Consider the following 26,400-nt stretch of genomic DNA (forward strand, 5'->3'; position numbering starts at 1 on the left):
TAGAAGTACACAAAAATAGCTCGAAATTCTATTTTTTTTTTACTTTGAATTTTCAATTCGACCCTTGATAAATGTGCCCCTAAAGGATGATGATCCAAATTATGGAAACATCCCTTATCTACAAAATCCCAGGGTCCCAAGCCTCTAGGCTACAAATAAAATATTAAAACAGCAAAATAAACCCTAGACGTGAGTTTATTGTATCTTAGTTAAAGTCAAGTCGAAGTTTTTTGCTATCACAGAAATAAAGATCAATCACAAATGAAGAATTATTTTCCTAAGTACACTAGGGCTCTATGGGAAATGCCATTTCCTGTATATCACAGCTTTCTAGATGCCATAGTTGTATAACAACCTTGGCTTTTATTTGAATCAGCATATTTGAGAAACTTAAATATATGCATTGGAGTAGTTAAGCAAAATTAGACAAATGACTTCACTAAATTAATAAGTGTATATAAGAATATCTAGAATTGCAGTTCATCTTTTGCAAAGCTTTAGGGTATTCAGTATGTTTGTGCACTATAATATTTACATACAATTTTACCATTACAGTTTACAGCAGAGGAGCTACTGCCTCGCAAAGAGTTCTTGAAACAGCTGAATGAAGCTGGAGGAACAGCATTAGGAAGTACAACAATAGCTCCAACAGAGAAGAAAAAAATTGAAAGTGGCTTGAAAGAGGCCAACCAGCGTTGGATAAAGGTTTGTATAGAGAAAAATGCACGATCTTCTGTAAATCTAAAATAAATTATAGTCTTTTGATAAAGGGAAACCTTTAGCTTTCTTTAATAGAATAAAATATGTTATAGTTTTTAGAAAAATATATCTTTGTTATCCATTGCAGCACTTAGTTTTAAACCCGCTATCCAGACAGTTCCAAATTACAGGAAGGCAATCCCTCATTAACTCCAGTTAATCAAATAATTCTTACATTTTTTTTTCTCTGTAATAATAAAACAGTACCTTGAACTTGATCCAAACGAAGATACATAAGATACGAAGATAGGTGTTTAACACAATCCTATTTGGTTTATTTAATGTTTAAATTATTTTTTCGTACAGTTTAGTACAGATTATATACCTGTATAACAATCTATGTCTATAGGGGTTATTTAAGAGTGTGAATGCAGATGAGGTTACATAAATTTCCCCGTGGTCAGTTGTGTGAAAAATCCCATTCGCTTGAATCAATTGGCCCTCCTTGCACTTTCATATATCCGTGCTCAGTGCCACCCATTGAAAATCGAGTACAGTTTCAATGGAACCATGAAGCTACTGCCACCTCTGAACAGTAGCTCCTGGGTACTCACAGCCCACTGGGTCAATCGACAAAGCAGGTTGCAATAAAAGAATCTGGCACAACTCCCCCCGATTGGCAACTAGACAGAATATTTTCAGCATAATTGCGTATGATTCGCATAGAAACATGAGCAGATTTGAATGCACCATTTGCATTTGTGACACTTCTTTCCCTGCTTATCTGTAACACACATTGTGGAAACAACATGGTGATTGCCCTTTTCTCATTGCACTTACAATTGTAAATGACCCTTGTTAAATCATAAGCCAATGCAACTAGACATGGTTTGTAGCCCATAGCAGTCTGTGGCACTCTTTACCAGGATGGGAATCTCTAGGCATACATAAATTTATCTTAAATATTATAAGCAAATGCTAAAGTTTACAGAACAGCAGAAAATTTTGAAAAATGACTAGTTAAAGGGACACTGAAAAGGCATCAGTTAATAGTGCTGCTCCAGCAAAATTCTGCACCGAAATCCATTTTTTTAAAAGAGCAAAAATATTTTTTTATATTTAATTTTTAAATTTGGCATGGAGCTATACATGATGTCCATTTCCCAGGTGCCCCCAAGCCATGTGACTTGTACTCTGATAAACTTCAGTCACTCTTTACTGCTACACTGCAGGTTGGAGTGATATCACACATTAGGCCATTGGCAGCCTATCAACAAAACAATGGCCAGATAGATAGGATTGTTTGCACTGGAACCTTCTCTCATTTTTTTTTACCGACACAAGTTGTGCTCCACTGGTGGTAGACATGAGAATAGCACCCAAGCAGGGAAAACCCCTGCTTTTTCCTTCTTAGGTGCTATTCTCATATCTACTACTAGGTGGAGATAGGGAGCACAACTTGGGTTGTGGTAAAATCCAACAAGAAGGGGAGGAACAGTAGTAGTTCCATCCTAAAGAGCTGCTACTTCTCAAAGCTCAGAATCAGGCACAAAGCACTGAGATGGCTGAGATTGACACCAATATTATAGCTAAAAAATACATTTGTTGGTACCATTTTAAATGATAGAGTGAATTAGTTGCAGTGTAAACAGTATCATTTAGAAATAAAAAGTAAACCATAAAAATCATACTTTTAAATTGGCTTAAATTTGGTGCTATACATTTTTAATTGCACACACAGAGTATGGGAAAAAATTGGAAAAAGGAAGATTATTTCATACTTAACGTGATCTTCCTTTCTTGGATGAACTCCATGGAAGTACTCATCGGGGATAGCCCCTCCTCCCTGCTCCCATTAGAAGGACCCTCCCCAAGCCTTTAAAAAGCCAACCACACCCACTTACCGGCGTCTTTGTAACAAGCTCTCAAATTACCAAAAAAAAAAAAAAGGGTGGGCCGTACTGACATGGAGTTCGTCAAGGAAAGGAAGATCACGGTAAGTATGAAATAATCTTCCATTTTCCCTAGACGAACTCCATGTCAGTACTCATCGGGATGTAGCAAGTTACGATTTTCCCAATGGGATGGAATACACTTTAAGAAGAATCTGTAATCAGGAATGGAATAACACTGACTAGACAGTCCACAATCATGCAGCCTTTATAAGTTAATATAGAGACACCAAGGGAAACCCCCAGAATAAGTTCACAAGGCTAATAACAGCCACATATAGTATAGACTATACTAAAGAGAGAGAGGTGTTAGTCCACTGTCGGAGTGAGGAACAAGTGAGTTCAATAAAAAACACTTCACCCTTCCAGAAGAGAGAGAGGAAGACACCCCTGCAGATGGCAAATTCAGCAAGCTGAAATACTTACTCTCCTACTCACCAAGAAGCATCCATCACATGTATGCCTAGTCTCAATGCAAATTGCAAGGTACCTGTAAGAAACACTTGGTAGGAGTAAGAACCCAGAACAGACCCATTGTAGGTATGACCTGTTTAGAATATAACAACAAGTGCAGGGTATACAAAGTACCATGAGGCACATACCATAAACATCTACATATCAGAATGCCTAGCAGTCAGAATTGTTTTAACAGAAAACAGATCCAAAAAGAACAGGGACAAGGGCAGCTGAGACATAAATTGGGTTAGAATTCCTTACACGGTGTAAGGTCCTGTGTCGAGGTAGACTCAATTAACAGTGAGAACCAGAGCAACTACAGTACCTAAGGAATAGAGCCCTTGTTAGTTGACCCAACCTAGTCTTATGAGAGTTATAACTGGATACCCATAAGGTTACAGATCCAAAATAACCCCTGTGCAGCTAAAGGGAAATCCCTTGACTCATGGAGGCAGGTTGTACGCCATGGAGAGATGGTTAGAGTCACCCACGAAACCAGTGTTTTCTTCCCACCTGTAAGGGAAATATTTATATTTGGAATCCACTATACTACATATATATGAACTCTCTAAGTGAAGCTGACCTTAGGACTGGAGAGGCCCTATGGATGTTCCAGTAAGTGTCAGAAGGGCTTCTAATCCACTAGAGTCATGCTGGGTCATATGTATCAGAAGTGGCACAGCAATGTGAATCAGAGAACAAACAAGGCTAATAGAAGTGTCGCATCTGGAAAGTTACCTGGACAGAGAGCCCTGTGAGAATGTACAATAGACCCAAATCTCAGCCAGTGTAAATGTAAATCCCCATAGTATAGAGAACAATGTGATAGACATGGACAAAACAGACAAACACATCCAAACATCCTGTTTGAAGCTAGACAGACTTGCAGGACAAATACTTAAATATCCTCAATTCATTCAGAATGAAATGAATAAGGCTGTTGATGTAGGAGAATGCACTCTACTGTAATAACTGCAAACGTCTCACATAAGGGAAGACTATGATCCTGCTCAGGAGAGTCAAGTACATTACAGTCTGAGGCAATAGAACAGGTAAAAACACCAGTATGTAACTGTGAGGAGACAGATTCCTGCTGGTGATTCAAGAGGGCACTGACTTAGAGAGGAAAATATTTGCACTCATTGAATGCTCCCATCTGCTGTCTAATCAGTTACCGATCAGGTATGGAAGAACAGCCAGCCCTGTATTCTAAAAAAAACACTAACTAGGGGATGGAAAATTGAAGAAAAAACAGACCCAAAATAGGTCTGCCTTCTGGACGCAGAGCAGAAACCTGGCCTTTAAGCCACAATGATGCTTTGTTTTGCTGGCAGTATAAGCAAAATACTCCTATACTGGGCCAGTCCTATTTGTAACTTGAACAAAGGCCATCTCTATTGTCTGACACTTTGAGGATTCCTATAACCTGAAAACTTTTTGTCTGAAAAAATGACCAGCCTCATTTAAGAGAAGACCTAAAACCTCCCAGTGGCCTGATGTCTATGTGTACCCATTTATCCTGACATTAAGCTTATCAGTAGTAAGTGTCAATGCATAACCCTGGGTAGAAGCCCCCCTCTTTAGCTTGTAGGAGGCACTGAGAAGCCTCCCAAGAAAGGGTAGAAATACATATAGGGTTAATTCAGCCAAGCATAGAGAACTATATTCCTTGTTCTTCTTTAACTCTGTCATAGTTAGAACTTGTAGTCCTGTACTATCTATCCATCCATCTATCTATCTATCTATCTATCTATCTATCCATACACACATATGTATATAGAAATGGGCACAGGTTGCACCCCTAAAAATTAGTCAGATGACCTGGCTGCTCTAGTAGAAATGGATAAAGAGTGTAAAATTCTGGCACTCACAGGATTTTCATAAAAAGGAGAAAAAAAAAGTACAATATATTGAATGAAAATATAGGTTTATTAAGCAGACGTTTCGGTTCCGCACAGGAACCTTTCTCAAAAAGGCAAAAACCTTATCTATATATATATCCTCGAGAAAGGTCCCCAGGAGGGACCGAAACGTCGGATTGTAATGTGAAAAATAAAAGTTGTTATACTTTGAAAATGAGAGTGCGGATCCTCTATTACCTATATCACAAATATTGATCAAGCACCTCCAATCAACTACTGTCAGAGGTGCGGGCACTCCAGGAAAAAAAAAAAAATTATATTATAATATATTATATATTATATATTATATATTATATATATTATATATATTATATATATTATATATATTATATATATTATATATATTTTATATATTTTATATATTTTATATATTTATATATTTTATATATTTTATATATTTTATATATTATATATTATATATTAATATATATATATATATATATGCACACACATATACACACCTTAATATTGAATATATATGTGTGTGTGTGTATATATATTGTTATTGTTGCTAACCCAGTGATCCTTATGACAGACGGGCTTATTTAAATTTACCTACCACAGACGGGCTTATTTAAACTTACCTACCACAGGGAGAAACATTGCCATGTACAGTAATAAAGTACATTCCTTGCTTAATTGATTAAGCCATCCCTTATCCCAGGAGCAAAGCAATGGCATAATCAGACATTCACATGTACGTATCCATGTCAGTACTCATCGGTATTGAACCCCAATGTACCCCAGATACAATCACAACACCATCTAATGCATAGTTTAGGTTAGAGCAAGCCTATATCAGAACCTAGCAGCCACCCAGCCCAGTGATCTACATCCATTAGGGCTACTCATTTCAGGTGAGCAATAACTAGAACATATACTGCAGAGCAAACTAGGAGCACACAGATATAATCACAGCAATATGTAATACATAGTTTATATTAGCTGCTGCTTAGGGCAATCATATATCAGGGCCTAGCAGCTCGCCAGGTCTGTGCTCTACATCCATTAGGGCTACTTGTTCAGGTGAGCAATAGCCAGAGTATATACTGCAGAACAAAATAGAAGCACACAAATATAATCACAGCAACATGTAATACATAGTTTAGATTAGCTGCTGCTTAGAGCAAGCATATATCAGGGCCTAGCCGCCACCCAGTCCAGTGATCCATATTCAATAGGGCTACTGATGTCATGTATGCAAATGGCCTGAACTCCGCACCCTGCGTGTCAGTATACACTACAGGGCACATTTACTAAGCTCAAGTGAAGGATTCGAAGTAAAAAAAAACTTTGAATTTCGAAGTATTTTTTGGGGTACTTCGACCATCGAATAGGCTACTTCGACTACGACTTCGATTTGAACGATTCGAACTAAAAATCGTTCGACTATTCAACCATTCGATAGTCGAAGTACTGTCTCTTTAAAAAAAACGTTGACTACACACTTCGGCAGTTTGAACCTACTGAGGTACAATGTTAGCCTATGGGGACCTTCCCCATCAGTTTTCTACGGTTTTTTTGATCGAAGGAAAATCCTTCGATCGATCGATTAAAATCCTTCGAATCGTTCGATTCAAAAGATTTTTCCTCCGATCGTAGGATTTGCGGTAAATCCTTCGATTTTCGACCCTTAGTAAATGTGCCCCTACATGTCAGCATAAGAGCATGCTAGCCCATTTATATATTTGTATTAGGGCTACTGGTTTCAGGTGGGCAAATCACCAGAACCAAGCACAGTGCAGATAAGCATATGATTACATTGCATGCAAGCAGTTTGTTAGACTTTAGTACACTGCAGAACAACATATGGACACGCTCCTTACCTGCTGCTTATTATACAAGGCTGGAAGCAGACCCCTTAATGCCACATATTTCAGGGCACTCTCTACATCAATTAGGAGGTTCATTGTCAACAGGAAGACAGGCCTCACAAGTTTACTGACAACAGCAGTACTTACGCAGTACTTACCTGAGGCTTCTGAAGCAGCGTTCTATTCTGCTGAGTTTAGAGAGTGGGCGGGGCCATCTCCACTTGCTATAGCTGGCAGTTGCACAGGAATCACTTGATTATACTCAGCTGGTGTCAGCACAGACAAAGGGATAATCTGATTTGTCTGCATAAGCAAGTAACCAAAAGCAACTGCTTAGGTTATGCAGAGGCAAATTGGATAATTAGTGTTGGTGCCTCCTGCAAGGGCCCAAGTTTGCTGCTATTTTGGCTGAAGCCTATAGAGCAACTTTTGTTTTTGTTTTGACTTTTTTATTTATATATCTCCACCTTAGGAAAGACTGTTGAGGAATGCAGCTGACCATAAACCTGCCCCCATTAAAACATAAAAGAAAACAAAAGTAACAGGAGGCAGTAAGTTTTAGGCCCCTAACTAATTATGCCTAAACTAACTGCCACCTCCCTCGCCCATCCGTAAAAAATGGGGTGTAGGGGCCACCTATATCACTGCCGTCTGGGCAGGTCGGGAGGGCACATAGATGGGGGGAAAAGCACCTGCCACCAAATGCTCTGACAGCAATACAGGAAGGCAACTGAAACACAGGCAGACAAGGAGTAGCAAACATTGCACACCAGTGCCTTACCTGATCTGGAAGCTGAAGCTCAGAAGACTCCAGATATGAGGTAGTGTGCTGGGGAACAAAAGGTCCTGTGGACCAAAACCCCTGTCCCTAGGTCGCCTTGTGGGTAGGCCTAATGCTTTCCCAAGGTTAAAAAAAATGTTTTAGTTCCAATGGGAGCAAAAGCAAAAGGGAAGGGAAAAAAGGCACCGGTAAGTGGGTGTGGTTGGCTTTTTAAAGGCTTTGGGAGGGTCCTTCTAATGGGAGCAGGGAGGAGAGGCTATCCCCGATGAGTACTGACACGGAGTTTGTCTAGGGAAAGAGCATCTACACAAAATGGAGAAGCAGAGACTTTCTCAGGATTACTGCCTTATTACATTATATTCACTTTGATTTCAGACATTCATTTTGATTTTTATAGGTTAGAGAAATAAAAGAGTAACGGTGACATAGTTAGCAACTATTCCTCTTTCTCTTGTTAATTTCTTTATGAATTATACCTATTTGGAACATCTTTAAAAGTCTATTAGTTTAATTACTACAAATATCAGTTCAAAATTACATCATTTATTCATAGATGCCTGACATGAAGTTGAATATACTACAGCTTTTCTTTTTATTTAATCTCTTTTTATTGAGATTATAAAAGATACCTAATTTCACGTATCCATTTTCTGTCTTCTTATTTCATCTAGAAACTGAATGTTCAAATATTGGAAATAGGCAATTTTCTATGATAATGTAGCGCACATAAAAACAAATTATTCTCATAGCATGTGAGAATTGCTTATCACACTGCCTTTCCAGTATTCAGAACAGCAAATGTAGAAAAAAGGTATGAATGGAAAAATGAAAGGAATGAAAATGAAACTTACTCTAAAACCATAAATAAATATAAAAATGTATATATATCATAAAAAGAAAAAGAAGCACTCTCTCCAAGTGAAATTTACAATGAAAAAAATACTTGTGCTCCAGTATACTCAATATACTATAATAATCAATCTTTATTGCATTTGTTGTTGCATTTGTTTGTTGTTGCATTTGTTAGTACCAGCAGGGAACTTACATACCATAATAGTGATTAACTTCATATATACATTTCAACAAAACCACCACTTTTGTTTCATCATTTATCTGCTGTACATTTGAATAGTTCTATGAAGACTGAGTTGTCAGACCCTTAAACTTATAATTAGAATTAAAAAAGAAATACTGTAATGCTGTAAATAAGGGAAGTGTGTATGATGGAATGTACATAAACATGTATATAAACATGTCCTATATTTCCTAAAATTTCCTACTTTATTGCAAACTCTGCACAAAATACATTTAAAATATAATTCATACTGTGCATATTAATCATCTATATTTTTTATCTAACTTTACTTTGATATTTCATAATCTACAAAACTATGGAATCAGCAACAAATTCAGTTTTCCCCCTACCACCTGCAACAACACATAGCAGCCTTATAATGGCTTTCTTACCTGTTTTCTACTCTAAATGGATTGATAGATTAGACCTAGGGCCAGTGAACCAAGGAATAAGAGGTTTGCTGGAAAGGGTTTATTACTCTTTAATGTTATTCTTGCTATAGTGTCAACCAAGAAGGATGAGCTAGATTATCAGAAAGTAAGCTGGGTGCCAGAACAAGTTTCTCTTCATTTATTCTCCTCAGCCTTTAAGACATATACTTCATGCATCATAAAAAGTATGAGATGTGCTTGATGGAGGCAAAACATTAATTCACTTTTTAATACATTGCATCAGATTGATTAGGGTTTTTTAAAACTTATACTAACATTTTAACCATGGGTCTTAGACCTTTGGCTCTTCAGCTGCTATGTCTTTTCTTTTTTACACTTCATGAAAGTTGCACAAACATCTCAAGGCACAGTTTTTGTTACAGATATGTTTCAGGTATAGAAAATGTTACTGAAAATTAATTTATTCACACAAGAGACTTTTTCAGGTTGGGTAAAAAACGTTTCATTATTTGTCTAGACAATTTCTATTCCCTACAATTGATTTTAAAATTAGTGGAATATTTAATTTTTTAGTATGACCATGAATTGTTCCCCTATTGTGGGCCTGAATACGGGATCATATTTAATTACATTTATCAGTGTATATAGTATAAAGACTTGCTCACTGGACCTAGTATAGTGTATCAATAAATGTATGATGCGGCCTTCCAAAAAATACAACTTAAGTCTAACTTCTAATATGATAATAGAGCAATAACATCTAATGGGGATTGTAATTAGTGATGGGCGAATTTATTCGTCAGGCGCGAATTTGCGGCGAATTTGCGCGATTCGCTGGCAGCGAATAAATTCGTGAAACGCCCGCGAAAATTCGTGGCTAAAATTTGCTGGCGTCAAAAAAATTTTATTCGAAAAAACGGACGCCGGCGTCAAAAACGGGCGCCGGCATCAAAAACGAGACGCCGGTGCCGTTTCGCGAATTTTTTGCTGTTTCGCAAATTTCCCGCGAAATTCGCGAATTTTTCGGCGAAGCGAAACGGCGCAAATTCGCCCATCACTAATTGTAATGCAAATCATTAATGGAAAAATACACAAAATGCAGAAACTAATAATTTGTGCACACAATGTTACCTAATATATTTTTTTCTATATTTCCCCTTGAGTCTGTTTGCAATTGGTATAATGTTTTATATATTTTTGTGACTTTAGAATTGTTTACATCATTTGCACTGCAACTCAAAGGGATATTTGTTGTTATAATTAAGGAGAGGGGTATCTTGAATACCAAATTCTGAAAAAAAGCCAATATTAATATTAAACTGACAATCAATATGCTACTTGTTGATCTCACCAACCATAGTAGGGGGGCAGTGATTTATAAAATAAACTTACAATTTGCAGTTATTTATTGCTCATATGTGCAGCATAATACAGAACATTAGTACAGAATACAGATTCATGTCTTGCAATGCTAGTGTTTGTGCTAGTGGTGGATTAATATTCTCTGGCCTATTCATTTGCATTTTTTATTTTCTCTTGTGCATCCTGCAGAGCAACTATTCTCATCTTTTTTTTCTACTTCCTGTTTCAGACTTTGTACTTCAAACAGAAAAGTGTAGGAATGTCTGCATCCCTGTAAAATTAGATTAATAATATAAATACTTCAAAAGGATTAAAATGAAAGCATATAAAGAGGATTAGATAAAAATGAGGTTGTTTTCAGGGGTTATTAAGTGAAAGTGGAACTGCTCTATTTTCAGTAATGCTTTTTTTCTCAGAAAAGCTTTTGCTGCCTAAATCTTAAAAAAATATATCAATAGAACTGTTTTCTCACAACTTATAAGTTACCTATTTTTATAGAAAATGAGATCAGACAAAAAAAAACCCAAACATAAATGCCACACCTGCCAGATAAGATTAAAGCCTTACTTTACATAGCTAAAAGTCTATAGTCCACAAATAGGATGCTTTCAAGTAATGCCAATAACATGATGTGAAGATATGTCTGCCGTAAGCCGCACAAGTCTGACCATTTTTAATGTATAATTAATTAATAATTTAGGTACTCAGCTAAAGACCTAAAGAATCAAACTAATCACCAGTGAGAACAAGGGGCTGCTTTATCAACATTAGTGATTAATAGTGATGGGCGAATTTGGGGCGTTCCCACGAAACGGCGAAAAAATTTCGCTGGCAAATTTCTGCGGTGGTTTAGCGAATAAATTCGCCCATCACTAATGATTAATTACTCTGTCCCATTTTAAAAAAAAAAATTAGCAAAATGCATTGAAGTCAAGGGGCGTTTTTTCTCATACCAAATTAATTGAAATCAGTGGGATTATTTTCTTACTTCAAATGCATTAACATCAATGGGATTTTTTTTTTCTCACACCAAATATACTGAAGTAAATTAGAGCTTTTTCTCACTCCAAATGCAAAGGGGACCCGTCACCCAAAAAGATTATTCCAAATCCTTTTATTATCATGTTAGTCAAGCAAAATTAACTTTAATTACGTTGTATAAATTATTGTTTCCATCAGTCTGGGAACAATTATAGCAAGCAGGAAGGAGCCATTTTGTGGACACTGTTATTAAGGCAAGCCTTGCATCAACTCAGAATCTTATTTGTGCACCAGAATGGGGGACCCAATGTCTATCCCCATGCCCTGGTTACACAATTAAATGGTAAAGAGAACTGGGGGAATATGGGGAGAGCAGTGACCTCTAGGAAGTGCTGAATGGAAAGTGAAAGTAATTGCTTGCCCTGCCTCTATGTCTAAGGCATAGAGGAGGGGCAGACAATATTTGAGATTTTTCAATGTGTTTACAACAGCTATGAATGCTTTAATAGAAAAAAAGAATTTGGATTTCATGTTTAATTTAAAAAGGACTTTTATTATACAGATTTTTATGTCTGGGTGACAGGTCCACTTTAAAGTTAGTGGGCCTTTTTGCAGCATTTTTCTCAGCGAAAATGTTTGCCAAATTCTTGCAAAATTTTCACGAAAAATAAGTCAATAAAACGCTGAATTTTTCTGCGAATTTATGCTTTCAAAAAATAATTCACTCATTACTAATCACCATCTGAATTCAAATATCAACAAAACTGTTGAGTAGACAAAATAATGCGTAGAATATAAATTTGATGTACAGATGCAGCCACTTTGGTTTGTCTGTTTGACACAGAATAACTAAACACAGATATCCCATTTATCTCATTTAACACAGAAAACTGTGTCACAACATCCCATCTAATTAAAGCATTCACCATTGTGAACAATGGTGCTTTGGTATGCTAATGAAAAGGTTAAATGCATTAAATGAGTTAAGATGACTTTAGATAGCACAGTTTATTCAATTAACTCTGAGTCATGATGCATTTAACTCACAAATCCAAGTGGCTTCATCTGTATTCAAGTTTATTTACATGGTTGTATTCATTTGATTTTTTTTAGATTCACATTTTTAATGAAATAAGCTAACTTTTTGGCCAAATTTAAAGCAAATTCAAAAATTAACAAATTAAAATGTTGGTATATAGACTTCCAAGTATTTTCACAATCATTCAGAGAGAGGAAAGGGGAAATTTTGTTTCAGAGACACAGAGAATTGGCCTCAAAATTGGTATGTAACTTTTTAATTTAGTCAAAAATATTTAAGCGGTATGAAATAAAGCACAGCACTCAGCATTTCTTTTGCCCGTGGCAAAGGGCAAACTACTTCCAATTTTGGAATCACATCATTAATTGCAGCATTAACAATTAAATGTAAACATGCATTATACATATATTATTTTTCACAGATTGAAGCAGGTTGTTGAATGCACCACTAGCTAGTTCATCAGTTACATTAACTGAGTTTTATTACTCTAAATGCAAATCACTGAAAATGTATTTTTGTTGAGCAACATTGTTTGCCGTTCTCCCTTAGGCAATAGAAACAACATCCTGACAATGATTCTGTAAAATAAATACAATAATCCAGAAAACAAGAGTAAATGCATTAAACACAGTCTCACTGAATAATTCTGAAACTCATTCAACCTAAACAAAGTAATGGAGCAAACAATTATAAACAATGAATACCATTAATTTGATAGGTAGACACCAATTCATCCTGGTGCATATAATAGATCTATTCAGTAGGTAAAAATTCCATCATTTAACCTCCCCCAAGTCCTACAATACTTATCTGTACTGGAATCTAGCACCCTTTTTTAGAGTAGTTTAAAATACAAGAACTGTGCATGCAATATATATGTATGATATTATATGGAAGGAGTGATGGTGTGAGTGGGTCAAGTAATAATAATGAGGGAACATGCATAACACTGAAACTTTGCCAAAAATGCAGTGGGAAGGCAAAATTAAACATTTGGTAATTGATGAAAAAAGGTTTCCATGTTTTTGTAGATCTATAGTCTACATCTAAGTACATTACAACACTGAACGCAGAAAAAAATATGCAACTTATTATACTTTGACACCAAGGGGCAAATTTACTTAAGGTCGAATATCGAGGGTTAATTAACCCTCGATATTCGACTGTCGAAGTTAAATCCTTCGACTTTGAATATCGAAGTCGAAGGATTTATTGCTATTCGTTCTATTGAATGAAAAATCGTTCGATTCAAGGATTTTAATCCATCGATCGGACGATTTGTCTTCGACCAAAATTACCTTCCCCATAGGCTAACATTGACTAAAAGTCGAACGATTTTTAGTTCAAATTGTTCGATTCGAAGTCGTAGTCGATGGTCGAAGTAGCCCATTCGATGGTCGAAGTAGACAAAAAAAAAACATTCGAAATTCGAAGTTTTTTTTTATTCAATCCTTCACTCGAGCTAAGTAAATGGGCCCCCAACAATTTATGTAACAAACCTTACAGTGTAGCATTATTTCCATGGCATGTAGTATGATTTCATTTCACACATTGTGATCTTGGATAAACTTGGACCACAATATGAAGCAGAAGGATATTTGCAATAGCATAATCCCCTTTGGAGAAGTCCTCTAAATACAATGTTTAGGCATAATACAGTCCAATTCAGGCCCACCAAAAATCTCAGTACCCATAAAAAGAAATTACAAGGGAATACCAATACCAATAGAGCAGGCTGTTTGTAAGAACTAGCATAGCCCAATTATGTCTTTGCTTATCTGGTAACAGCAGGGTCCAGATATTGTTGCATAAAAAAGGAGGGGAAAAGTGTTGATCTATATGGCAGTGAGAAGCATAGGAGGCAGCAAGACCAACATACCTGTGAAATTGTAATGTCTTGGGGAGTTCATGTCCTGTGCCAACTGTTATAAAGGCATATACGGTATATGTATATAAATATATTAAACAGCTAACATTAAAGTTTACTTTATGGTGTAAACACAGCCTTGGCGCTGCGGCTGGCAAGTAAATAACCCAACTGCACTTAGCACTCAGTGGGATTTTCTTAACAACAACACTAAAAACACATTGGTTATAGATTTCTGGGCTTCCTGATCACTTACAGTAATCATTGTAAGAAAGTCACCCATAGACAGTAGTTAAGAGGCACTGGCATGATTTTCCTAAATTTACAAAAGTGAAAAGGTCATGCTTCTAGAGATATACCCAGTGGTGTAACTAGAAATTAATGGACCCCACAGCAAATTATTTTTCAGGCCCCCAAAATGTCTAGTGTATATGCATTATGGCTTCCTGTGGCCCCTATACTTCCTGGGCCCCCGTGCTGCCGCAGGGTCTGCTTCCTCTATGGTTGCACCCCTGGATATACCCCTGTATTTTGAATTCTAGAATAAATGAAGGGGGGAGTACAATATATTATCTACTTAAATACAACATGTACTGTATGTGTTTCTTTCAAGTTCTTTGAGTTATTTGCCATTCTGAACTATGGTTTCAATGCAACATGAAAAGAAAACTTTGCACCTTTTCATTACAAAGAAAGAAAAATGAAAGAAAGAATCAAATCTGCACTGGGATTAGGCTGCACTACATGTGCCACACTGACAAATGGTCCAGAAAAGCAATCAATGTTCACAGCTGGCCATAAAAAGTTCTAGCAGCCACAATAAAATTTCTAAAACCAACACTGGCTGAACAGTTAAAAAGTTTGAAAAGACCTGTCAATGCTAGATTGGAAAATCAATCAATGAAATAGTGTGTAACATTTAAGTGGGCCATTGACAGATGATGAAGCAGTATAATACATTTTGTTTCTATTTTAAGATCCACAGATATGCTTCAGGCATATAGCTAACATCCTATGGGCATTGGGCTGTAAACAACTCTCCAAAGACACAATGTATAGGCTTACATCTTAAATATAGAGGTTTTTTTTAAATATTTTTGTTCCTGTTTAATTCTGAACAATTTTGAAAATCAAAAAACAAAATCTGTGACTTATAGACAGAAATGGGAAGTTTACTATGTAAAAATTTTATCGCAAAAAAAGGGTTAAAACTTTAATGTACTGTCCTATGTAATGAATAATCTGACAGGATCCAAGGCAAGTACAGAGATTTAGGGGCATATTTATCAAAATAGATAAGGGTTCACCACAGAAAAACTCACACACTTTCCATTCATTCATATGGGAAATTTCTTTTTTTTTTTTTAAAAAAAAAAAAAAAGCTCTAAAAAGTCAAGATTTATTACATTCAAAAACCATTGTACTTATCCTATTAGACCGTTTAAAATCAATTCTGACTTTTAGAGGTTGTAGATTTTTTTCCCCATGGAATTGTCTGAAAAACGTGCATTTTTAGAAATTTTCGAAAACAGGTATTTGTATTTTTTAGTACATCGTTCAGTGAAATTTTATGTCCCTGCATTTTTTGGATTTTCTTGGTAAATGTCATGGCATTCATAGTTTAAGGGGCAGATTTATTAAGGGTCAAATTTAAAATTCGAATTTTCAAAATTCGAAATGATCCAAACTCTAAATTTGAATTGTGAATTATCCAAACTCGATTTGAGTTTTAATTTGAAATTTGAGATTTATTATATATAAAATTGAGTTTTCGAGTTGGTAAAAAAAATTTAATTTAAGTTTTAGATATTCATTTTTTTTTTATAATTTTTTTATAAACAGTAAAATGTTGAGTATATTCGAATTTAATAGAGTTTTAAAAACCACTTTATAGGCTGTCCAGACTGTTGCTTTTCTTGTGTTCACAGTGAGGTTATGATGGAAATATTCCATTGTTTCAGTAGCTAATTCCCTCACCGTGATTTCATTTAACCTCCAATACTTGTTAATAGTCAGGGTAACTGTACCACAATTTGTAAGTTTGCTTCAATAGAGTTTTCTTAATGCCAGTATTATGCCAACCTTCCATATTGCAAGTATTGTTCAAACAACCCAAATGCCAGTACTAAATAAGTTTGTTATTCAATCTATTAGCTGTATCATTTTCAGTTACATTAGCTACAGTGAGCTGCCATATAATTCATGCTTCTCCCTCAATTTGCATTACAATAATTTAGAATTGGCATTCTTTATCAATCTTGAATTTAACCTTAACCTATAATTGCAGTCTCCAACAATGTTCATTTAACAGATACAATTATCTATACTACCTAATGCAAACATCAACTTCTATAAGCCAATAATTGTGCTGCCCCATTTATGTAATGCTTGTTCAAGAATGCAATTAAATCCATGTATTACAGCGAACAAATGATTACTGCAGCTACTATTGTTTGGTTATTACAGTCAGCTCGTACTTACAAGTGGCCACTTATACTACCTCGTGATACTCTAGTCCTTTCAAGATTATCAAATGATCCCATTGCTCTTTTCATATACAGTACACACATCATACTGTAATAAGAATATCATGTCTAGCTTTCCTTTTTCCCTTCTCTCAGTGGCCTATTAACTCAAATTGCCCCCTCTTTATGTAGTGAAACAAAAACTCAGAACAGCAAATCCATCTACAAACACCCCTCATATTATCCTAGATAAGATTTTTCATTTGAGGTAACCATTTCCACAGAAGCAATATATACATTCCAGAATCATTAGTACCCTCGACAAAAATACCTGACCAATTTCAGCTATTATATCATAGGCAAACCACTAGGGCTCAGTATGCAGTGTGCAAAGTGCAATTTCAGATGTAATTTGCCATGTTTTCTTACCCACAATGTAGTATTACTTTTCAGAATCCTAATGTCGTAGCCAAAAACATAATTTCATATGACGCAATTACATCTGGTACGTTAAAGACTAGTGCAATTGCAATTGGGACTCTTGATGATGCTTTCAGCTGGTGTTATGGTATCCATCACAAACAAAATTATAAAGTGTATAAAGTAGCTCCTCTTGTCAAATATAAGGATATTATAAATTACCGAGAAGTTCCACGACCATATAAAAACACGAGTCATGGAACTCCAAGGAGACTCATATTTTGCAACAGGGGGTACTTTATTTATTATAATACACAAGTTTAAGTGAGTCATGTGACAGAAGCTCAGATTATAACTGATGATACCCTCTGAATTTTTTAGAATTAAATACAACTCGACCTTTAATAAATCAGCCCCTACTTGTTGTGCTGGAGCTAAAGCCATACCAACCATACCATGTCAGCCACCCTAATTCAGATGTTAGAGGTTCTAGAAATAACATTATCTGGAAATGTTTAACAATTTGCATGGAGGGAACTATTTAAGATTAATTGAGCCCAAAATATAAATGTAACTAGGGGTTACATTTCTTATGAATGCTAGAAAAACCACATTGCCTCAAAAATGTTAAGCTAAAATACTTTCTGGGTGCAAAATGGCCACGAAAATGCTAGAATACTTGCATAATGTTAATAATAAATTTATTGTATCACTAGTTCAGTCTTCTCAAATAACTGACCCTCAAGTTCTTGAAACTTTTAGGGGGTTATTTATCAAGGTCCGAATTTATCTCAATATCGGCTGCTACAAACTCCGATCTAACCCCCTCGGGTTTTTAACGCTTATTTATTATTACATTTTCCCAAAATTTTTCACGATTTTTTGTGAATTTTCCCCCAAAATCTCCTCGGGGGTTTAATAAATTCCAAAAAAATTGTGATTTTTTTTTTTAAAAGTCAGATTTTATTTAAAAAATCACAAATTTTTCGGATTTCAGGGAATTTCGGAGATTAGTAAATAACCCCCTTAGTGTGCCATCATGTTTTCTATAAAAATAAAATGACGCTTTTTGCTGTGACCACAATATAGTATTATTATTATTATTATATATTTGCTTAAATATATCAATTTAATTTTTCATTACCACCAATGCTATCTCTTACATGTTGCCCCTATTTACAGGTCTATTAAATGTAGCCCATTTCAGCCGTTTCCCTATATCCCTTTCTATCCTTCTATATTGCTGCTTGTTACACTTCCAGCTGTTCTTGTCTGTATCCCATTGACATTGTCTGTTGATACCTTCCCTTTAATGGCATGCTGGCTTCCTCCACTAACATGTAGCTTTTCATATTCTATAGTAAATGAATTAGTTTTGCATATCAAAGACTTTCTCTGTTTAAGGTTTAAAAGATTTAAGTATATGTTGCCAAAGGCAAAAGCCATATACTGCATTCATTTTTATTAGTTATGAATCAGTGGCACACAGCACTATATTGCAAACTGAATCAGTAGCATAAGATCTGCACTATATCTAACAGATACGATGATTATAGAGTGAATGCAACTCTTTTTACATCTTAATTGTAATACTGTATTAAAAGTTCTTTAATATTTTATTAGGGATGCACTGAATCAACTATTTTAGGATTCGGGCGAATCCCAAATCCTTTGTGAAAGATTCAACTGAATAATGAACCGAATCCAAACCCTAACTTGCATATGTAAATTAGGGGTAAAAGAGGGAAAGAGAACTGCATGCGCAGACTGCGGTTAAAATTGCCTTGTTTGTGTGACGAAAAGTCACATGATTTTTTGAATTTGGTTCGGGCAGGCACTTGGATTCGTCCGAATCTTGCTTATAAAGTCAGAATCTTGGCTGAATCTGAAACCGAATACTGGATTTGAAGCATTCCTATATAATTTTTATATATTGTATGTATACATTTTTTAATAAATATTTGCTTTAATCTTCACGTACCATTATAAATTTGTTTTACATGTGTAGTTGCATCATGCCAATAGAATATTATTCATTCTTTAAGATAGCCATAGTAATGTATGCATCCAAGAACATAACAGACCAATAGGAAAAAATAACTATTAATTTGTGCAGCTGCTGAATTTCAAGGCCACTCTACTCTTTTCTCTAATGGCAAGTATGTTTTTTTTTATTAATATACAATAAAGTTTTACCTTATTATTGGCAAAAAAAACTTTAACAATGTTTGGCAAAGTTTTAAAAAAAATTGTTTTGCTTTTTTATTGTTAAGGTGTCCAAGGATCTTCATGATAAGCAAAAAGGGATTGAAGATGAGTTGAAGAACTTATCGCTGTTTGAGCTTCAGTTAAATCAGTTGACTTTGTGGGTATCTTCTGTAAAGGATCAGCTGCAGTTCTACAATCAAGTGGGCAGACCTGGTGCTTTTGACATCAAGGTATTTTTTTTATTAAAACATAACATTTCTAGCATTTTATTTTCTTTCAGGGAAATATGTTGTGCAATAACGCATCTGATATTGAAATTGAATGTTTTGCTGTATTTGAGTACTTGCATATTGAAAGGAATTTCATGCTACAACACTAAGGGGATTATTTATCAAAGTCTGAATTTATCTCAATATTTTCTGAAAAAACTCAGACCAAATATGCACGAGTTTTTTGGGCTTATTTATTAATACACTTTCCCACAAAAAATCCTGAAAAATCAGATTTTCAAGATTTTTTCATCTGATTTTCAAGATTTTTTCTGATTTTTCACCCGAAAACTCAGAATTTTGCCCGAAAACTTTGGGGTATTGCCAAAAACCCAGCGTACATCAAAATATCATTGGGACTTCTCCCATTGACTTATATGCAACCTCAACAGGTCTTCGGACTTTTCCCATCCTCAGGGTTTAATAAATTCTGAAAAATGTGTGATTTTTTTTGAAAGTCTGATTTTTTTTTTTTTAAAAAAAATCATGACATTTTTCGTAATTTTTGCATTCGGAGTTTAGTAAATAACCCCCTAAGTCTCATTGTTCTTCTATATTTTTAATCAGTTCAACCCCTACACTGTAGCATGAACTAGTTTCTGTGTTGCTGGAGGCTAATACTTCATTGGTGCAGTAGGTGGTAGATCTAGCAGTGACAACATAAGGCATTATGCTGTTTATTTTACAGTTCCACCAGCAAAACTAACATGCCACCCACAACCCTATGGGGGTTATTTATCAAAGGTTGAATTTAGAGCTTTGTGAGCTTTTTAGACCTCAAATTAACTCAAATGAACTCACAACTTGAATGGTTTCTAATTTAAAAAAAAAAAAGTGGAACGTAAAAAACTGGAATCAGTGAATTTGAGTTGACAAACTGGAATACTCTAATTGATCAAGGTTTCGGCAAACAAAACTCGAATCGATTGAATTGATCAAGTACCCACAATATAATATGCTGTTATATATTTGTGTACACACAATTAAAATATGGCCTACTGTATAAAAAGTGTAAGAATATATTTAGAGAATTGTAACAAATGTGCATTATAAGAACGAATATAATTTCTAATGTACTCTTTTATGATTTGGTATTATTGCAATAATTAGTGCAGTGGGAATTTTCCATGACTCTGAATTTGTAGATTTCAATTCTTAAGTGCTTATTTGTGTCAACCTTCTAGAATATAAGCGGCCTGCTAATTGTCTTGTCATTTCAGAGACTGTCTCTATGTAAATGTGCAATGCATAATAGCAGTTCCTTGAGAGACTCATACTGTGTATCTTCCAGTTTTCATTACTATGTCACATTGCATCTATTTTGTGAGATTTCAGACTAATCCAAAAAAAAATCTCTTCTTTGCACGTCTCATAAATGGAGCATGTTTTGTTCCCTTATCTCAGCTTAAAATAAGTAGGTATTCTCTGAAAGATCAGGGACCATATTAACCATTGGGATAGCAGTCAAGCATGATTTGTCACACTTTTATTGTATTTTGCTTTTCTCCACTCTGCTAAAAAGCTTAAAGGGCTAGGATTCTGAACTAATGTTAGATCCATTGATTAAAATAGTGTGTGATATAATATTTATATATCTGGAGTTTGCAGATGTGAGGAAGGAAGCACGAAGAACAAGGTTATATGTCCAACACAGACAATGACAAACAGAGATCAACATGTAGTTAGCAGTAAAGTCAATGGGGCTTATTTATAAACACAGGGCAAATTTGCACCTGGGCAGTAACCCATGGCAACCAATTGGAGGTTGGCTTTCATTGCTCAACTTGCAGATGGTGAAAAAAAGCCACTCGCTGATAGGTTGCAATGGGTTACTGCCCAGATGCAAATTTGCCCTGTGTTTATAAATGAGCATCACTCGGGCTCATTTATAAACTTCACGCAGGGCAGAATGATTCGCACAGTGAAAATATGTGCTCTGTGCATGGTTATATTTATAAAGCTGGATAAGCATGGTATACTTAACGTGTAAACAGAATTGCACGTTTTATTCACACTGCTTTTTAAATATGGTGAAAAATGCACAAAAATGCCACAACTTTGGTAGCGGAGCATAGTGACGGGCAAATTTGGGACGTTTCGCTTCGCAGTGAAATTCGCAAAACATCGAAAAATTCACAAAACGTCGCCGGCATCTCGCTTTTGATGGCGGCGACTGTTTTTGACGCCGGCATCTTTTTTTTTGGACACTGGTGTCCGTTTTTTGCAAAATTGCAACGGTTTCGCAAATGTATTTGCCGGCGGCGAATTGCGGGAATTCGCCGCAAATTTGCGCCTGTCGAATTAATTCGACATCACTAGCGGACAAAATAGTTTAGCAAATTGCGAATTTAAGTTAATGTCAATGCTATTTTTGCGCACAACAACCTCGCATACTGGGTGCACTCATGTGAACACCTGTCTCATTTGCGAGCCATTTGTGAAAATTTATGCACAATGCGAATTTGCAAAAAACTGGAAAGATGGGCACAACAGTACAATATTTAAGCGTTAAGCAAAAAACATGGGCAATACAACCATTTGTGAATAAATATGCGCTACACAAACTTTATAAATGACCCCCACTGTGTCAAGCCAAAATAGGGACTGATCTCACAGGACTTTGCTGGACAAGCATGTTAATGCCAATTTCATGATGGGGTCATAATTGAACTGAAGAACCCTAGTTTACATCGTCAAAGAATATTTTTGGAATGCACAGCTGATTTTTAGAAAACACTGCATACTGTATAATCATTCAGCTAATCTTTTTTAAATATACAAAAATTTAGATTTTAATTTTTTAGGGAAAATATTTATGTGACATTGTATCAAAAGCCTTTATAAAAATGTCAGTCATTGATGCACAGCAGTTATTCTCAATAATGTATGATCAGTTGTTTAGATTAACTGCTATTATAATGTAAATTGAAAGATTACTTAAATGATCCAAGTGAAAGCAAACTGTAAAACATTTAAGGGCATCTAAGACTAACACAGTGATGTGTAATATATTACATCTAATACTCCTGGTTGTCTTTTTTTTTATCAGTACAATTTCTAATGCTCAAGTATTGCAATAATAGAAGCATTTTAAACATACAGATAGAAGTGTCAACTATTTTATTAATTAAGTATTGTTGTCATAATATGTACAGTATATAAAGTATATTCTCTCTCATCAGACATAGAGATAAAGGAATGACTTATAATAAAACGACGATAGCAAAAAAAAAACCAGTAATAGACATCAAAAAGACTTTAAATCCCGTTTTGTTTAGTAAATGGTAAATTTGGTAGCTCATTTAAAGTTGAAGTTATTTTGTAGTGCTACCCTTTTTTGCTGCCGGTAGTAAATTGTATGCATTAATCAACATGTTTTTGCTAGTCTTTCAGCTGTGCTATATCTTCACTAATGCATAATGAGAAATCATGGCTGTATTGTGTATATTAAAAATTCACTTTTAATTTTGTTCTGGCTTAATCAGCATATTAAGTGTGCACTTCAAAATCTGTTTTAATTAGCTTTTTCTGCATAAATTTGCAAACTGAAATATTTGTTAATGCATTTATAATTCTGATTGAGGCATTCCAACGACAATTATTTAGTAAAGGAAGAAGTCAATTGCATTTACAGGGCAGTTTAAGCTTAATTTAAAGCATTAATTCTTAGCATCTTAAAAATAGTAACCCTTGATGGCTGTAACCCACCTACTTGTTCACAAAGGATAGCCAAAATAGCTACTAGAAAGAAAATTTTGTAACCGGTTTGGCCATGGACTCTTTTCAATATGTTTGCTTTAAAAGCTTATTAAAAGGGTTGCTCACATTCCCATGAATGCAGTTACTAAAGCAGATCATTTTAAGCAACTATGTAATGCTATTAAAACATTTCTATCATTTTTGATTTGTTTACCTGGGAAGTTAGGGTTTCTTTCTAGAGCAGGAGTAAATAGAGACACCAGGGGAGGGGGTCGCTGACCCCTTTTTACACTGCATCAGAGCACTGAAACTAAGCATAAAGCTGAGTACTGGCAGTAGGAGCTTCAAACAGAATCTGCATCTGACAGTCGCGTCGCGTCGGATCACCGCTGCGACTTCACCCGACATATCTGTCTCTTACCTTATTTCCGTCGCATGCACTTTGTCGCATTTATTTTGTTGCAGTGCGTTGGATTGTGCTGAAAATGTCCGTGTAGTCCTACCCTCATATTGTGCTTAACCAGAAATTAACATAATCCATTATTCTCAAAGGCAAATGTGCATGTATGGCTTGCCCCAATATTATAAACCTAATGCCAAAGATCAAACATAGGCAAGATTGTTGAACGTGAAAAAAAATGCTTTCATACATTTTCAAGACTATAATAAATTTTGCCTATTTATATTTTTGAATTCAGTAAATATAATAATAATGAATATTAAAACTAAGCTGAATATTTCCTACCTGATTAGTTAATCGGTTTTATATATATATATATATATATATATATATATATATATATATATATATATATATATATATATCTATATATGTCCCTCATGTTCATCCAGATATGTAAAGATATTTGCAATGTACATTAATTGACGTGACTTCAAAAGCAAACAATTCCAGGCCACAGTAATGGCAAAAGGAAATTGCTAATAAATGCTTTTGTCCCAGGGTTTGTATAGATTTTTGGCAGAATAATGTTCTAGCAACTGCCATCTCTTGTCAATCACCTGATTATATACCTGACAGGTCACACTTAGGCTGAGAATTAGGTGTGCGGCTCGAGTCTGGTAAACCTAATTCTAGATAAATAAAAGAAAATTCCCCCAGCATGATGGAAATGAGAAAAAGTAACTGGATGCACAATGTTTTGCTTTCCCCCTATCCGCTTAAATTTACCAGCATTTGATGGACAGTTTAGCCTGTTTTTTAACTCTAAATTCTGATGAGTACCCGGTGTACAAAGAAAATTTGTATTTGAACTAAAATGAAGAAACACTTTTTTAAACTTATAATGCAAGTTTACTTGTTCATATTATGTACATAAGACATTTGCCCTTTGTGCCCTTTGGCATGCGGGGGCGCCCGCCATGCCTTCGGCGGGGATGCCCGCGGCATGCGTCCTATCCCTTCTGTTGCCGGTTTCCTTATGGCGCGCTTCTGGGTTTATGTGCCGGCGTGAGGACATCACGTGATGTGGCGCAAAATTCAAAGAGTATTTAAAGGGGCTTTTGGAATTTACACATTGCCCGTTGCTAGGTTCTTTTTGTAAAGTTCCTAGGTGCCTTTCCTTCATGTATTCTTTCTGATATTACTGGTTTGACCCTTGCTTTGCCTGTGACTATTCTGATTTTCTCCAATCCTGACCTTTGCCTGCCTTATTACTCTGACCTCTCCGATCCTGATCCTAGCCTGCTTGTGACTACTCTGACCTCTCCAATCCGACCTTTGCCTGTCCACTGACTATTCTACATTCTCCTATCCTGATTCCGACCTGTCTGACGATTCTCTGCTTGTGCTGGCCCGGCTGCCTGTTCCTGGTGGTGTTCTTCCTTCCAGTATCCTGGTGAGACGATCGTGCCCCTTTGCTCGTCCAGAACCGTTAGCTTTGCTCCTCTCTCAAATAAGACCTGGCAGCATTCGATTAGCCAAGGACTCCTCCCGAGGTGAAAGGTGGCGGTTAGAGGCAGAAGTGAGAGCCGAGACCAGGGAGCTTAGCTTGGGTTCTGGATATAGGGTGACAAACGTGACACTAGCTTTGCCAGTATACGGGCTACACATGTTCTAATAAAGATTTTTTTTTACTTTTTATAATTATATAGCTACTGCATCATTAGTATTGGATCTCTTCTAAATTATATTGAAATTGTTAAAAATTGATGGCCCTTGGACTTTGAGTCTTTTGAGGAGACCGCAATGTGATTTTTTTTCTTTTTTTGGAATATATCATTTAACTTTGCATTCAAGAGCATAGCTGCACACCACTTTTCCAGGTAGTGTCATTCTGTTGCTGCTAAAGCAAATAAAGTACTATCTTGCATAAAAAATGGCATTAACTCATTAACTCAAGGGATGAAAACATAATTATGAGTCTTTATAGGTCCCTGGTAAGGCCTCATCTGGAGTATGCAGTGCAGTTTTGGACTCCAGTCCTTAATAGGGATATAAATGAGCTGGAGAGAGTGCAGAGACGTGCAACTAAACTGGTTAGAGGGATGGAAGACTTAATTGTCTTAAATGTTATTGTGTTTTCCCTGGAAAAAGGATGCTTCCAATGGGACATGATTACACTTTACAAGTACATTAGGGGGCACATTTGCTAAGCTCGAGTGAAGGATTCGAATGAAAAAAACTTCCAATTTCGAAGTTTTTCTTGGGGTACTTCGACCATCGAATAGGCTACTACGACCTTCGACTTCGACTTTGATTCGAACTAAAAATTGTTAGACTAATCGACCATTCGATAGTCTAAGTACTGTCTCTTTAAAAAAAACTTTGACTTCATAATACTTCGGCAGTTTAAACCTACCGAGGTACAATGTTCGCCTGTGGGGACCTTCCCCATCACTTTTCTAAGCTTATTTTGATCAAAGAAAAATCCTTCTAATCGTTCCATTCGAAGGATTTTATCGTTCGGTCGAACGATTTTTACTTTGACCATTTGATCGTAGCATCTGTGCTAAATCCTTCGAATTCGATATTCGAATTT

At 35.7% G+C, this 26,400-nt stretch overlaps 1 protein-coding gene across 6 annotated transcripts in view; it reads left to right on the forward strand.

Annotated features, from left to right (window-relative positions):
* Positions 1 to 26,400, forward strand: part of dmd.1.L (dystrophin, gene 1 L homeolog) — a 1,148,817-nt gene that overhangs the window by 684,178 nt on the left and 438,239 nt on the right. For all 6 annotated transcript variants that reach the window (XM_018244936.2, XM_018244933.2, XM_041580924.1 and 3 more), the window contains 2 exons: positions 556 to 705; positions 19,499 to 19,663. In XM_018244936.2, coding sequence (XP_018100425.1) covers positions 556 to 705; positions 19,499 to 19,663 — 315 coding nt within the window. The remainder of the gene's footprint in view (positions 1 to 555; positions 706 to 19,498; positions 19,664 to 26,400) is intronic.

Source organism: Xenopus laevis, chromosome 2L, assembly GCF_017654675.1.
Source record: "Xenopus laevis strain J_2021 chromosome 2L, Xenopus_laevis_v10.1, whole genome shotgun sequence".
Taxonomy (NCBI): domain Eukaryota; kingdom Metazoa; phylum Chordata; class Amphibia; order Anura; family Pipidae; genus Xenopus; species Xenopus laevis.